The 1855-nt window shown below is 61.9% G+C and overlaps 1 protein-coding gene across 1 annotated transcript; it reads right to left on the bottom strand.

Moving 5' to 3' along the window:
• Positions 1-1015: 1015 nt before the first annotated feature.
• LOC113408791 (neuroligin-2-like) lies at positions 1016-1852 on the bottom strand (the record flags this gene model as incomplete). Its single annotated transcript, XM_026662197.1, has 1 exon — positions 1016-1852. A coding segment is annotated over one exon (825 nt), but the record flags the coding sequence as incomplete, so codon positions are not given.
• Positions 1853-1855: the final 3 nt, after the last annotated feature.

The raw sequence follows: 1855 nt of genomic DNA, 5'->3' as shown, positions 1-1855 counted from the left end.
GGAAAGACGCTGGTTTCTCCGCCTTACACCCAAAAGGACTGAAGAACGGTTGTGCTCCGTCACTCTGGGTAGAGCTTTGAGGATCTCCATCATCCAGCCAAGATGAACCATGGGCTCTCGGCCTCTCTCCAACGCTTCCCGGTGCGGATACTACGTTGGGAAAACCGTTGAGCGTCTCCATCCTCCAGCCAAGATGAGTGAAAAAGGGTCGGTTTCTCTCCAACACTGTACAGTTCCGGTCCTACCTTGGGAAGGGCGTTACCACCACCTATCCGTGAGGAGTGAGGGATGGTCGGTTTCTCTCCAACACCTTTCAGCGCTGATACAACGTTGGGAAGGATGTTGGGTACGTCTCCACCGTCTGCCCAAGATGAGCGAAAGACGGTCGGTTTCCTCTCCAACACCTTCCGTTGCTGATACTGTGTTGGAAAGGACATTGAGGGTCTCCGCCGTCCATCCAAGGGGAACCAAGGACGGATGGCGCTTCTCCAACACCTTCCCGTGCTGTTACCAGATGAGGAAGGGTATTGGCACCCCCATCATCCATTCAAGATGAATTAATAACAGTCGGTTTTTCTCCGGTGCTGATACTGTGTCTGGGCGTCTCTATCCTCCGTCTAAGAGGAGCAAAGGATGGGAGGCTCTTTCCAACACTCCCCAATGCTCCTACCAGGTTCGGACGGGCGTCGGGCCTCTCCGCCGTCTACCCCGGATGAGCAAAGTACGGTCGGTTTCTCTCCGGTGCCAAGATCGTCCCCACCGTCGGTCCGAAAGGAACTGGTCAATTCTCATCGTGTGTGGGAGACCTCCTCATTCGAGCTCGGCCCACAACCCCCTCCCCAAATTATTGTATAAAAGAACCCACCCACCCCAAAATCCCGGTGGCACGGCACACAAAAAGATGCCACGTCTCCCTTTCTTTCCCCCCACCCCTCCCGCCCCCGCGGTCAGGGGTGGGCGGCTGGGCAGAGAGGAAGGGCCCTGCCCCTTCACCGCGATTTCCCCGTGGCTGGGGTGGGGGAGGCAGCTATACTCGGGTGGTGGAGTGAGGGTGGGGCAGGGTGTTGTTGTGCCCTGTGGGGAAGGTGTTGAAAGGGTGCAGGGCTGGCATGCCCGTAATGGTACTGGGGATCATGGTGATGGTGTTGGGCGTCATCAGGGGCACGTCGTCCGGCGCCCGGCGCAGCGCGAGGGTATAGTCCGGCGGGCAGGCCGGGCGCAGGATCTCGTGGGGTCTCAGCGCCTCCAGGTCGTGAGCGTCGTGCTCCGAGTGTTTGATCTGCAGGGACATGAGCTCCTCCTCCTGGCCGCCGTGCACCAAGTCGTTGGCCGCGTTGCGCTGTGGGCTGAGGCGCCGGCCGCCGAGGACGCCCGCCCGCAGCTCGTGCCGCTTGTCCCGCTTGTAGTAGAGGGCGGCGAAGGCCAGGATGTTGAGGAAGAGCAAGGAGGCCCCCACGGCCACGGTGACGCTCAGCTCGGTGGAGTAGTCCCGCGAGTCCCCCGGGAAAGGGGCGTAGCGCCGGCGGTCGTCCGCCTCGTCCTCGTCCGGCGGCAGGGTGGGGAAGGGCCGGCGGGTGGTGCTGGGCCCCGCCCGGGAGCCGGGGGGCCAGCGGGTGCCGTAGGGCGGGACACGGGTGGTGGTGGAGGTGTAGACGGGGTCGTGGAGGTGGTGGAGGTGGGGCACCAGCTCCAGCCAGAAAGCCACCTTGTTGGCCCGGTAGTTGTCCCGTACCCGGGGTTTGAGGCCGATGTGGAGGTACTGCTTGTCCTTTGTGTTGAACTTGGTCCACACCACCTCCTCGAAGCGGTTGGGCTTGGTGTGGATGAACTTGGTGTCCTGGGGCACCGGCTGGTT

This window comes from Terrapene carolina, unplaced genomic scaffold (genome assembly GCF_002925995.2).
Source record: "Terrapene carolina triunguis isolate 2854851 unplaced genomic scaffold, T_m_triunguis-2.0 Scaffold24136, whole genome shotgun sequence".
Classification (NCBI taxonomy): domain Eukaryota; kingdom Metazoa; phylum Chordata; order Testudines; family Emydidae; genus Terrapene; species Terrapene triunguis.
The sequence above is the reverse complement of the archived record's forward strand: the minus strand, read 5'-3'. Positions and strand labels throughout refer to the sequence as shown.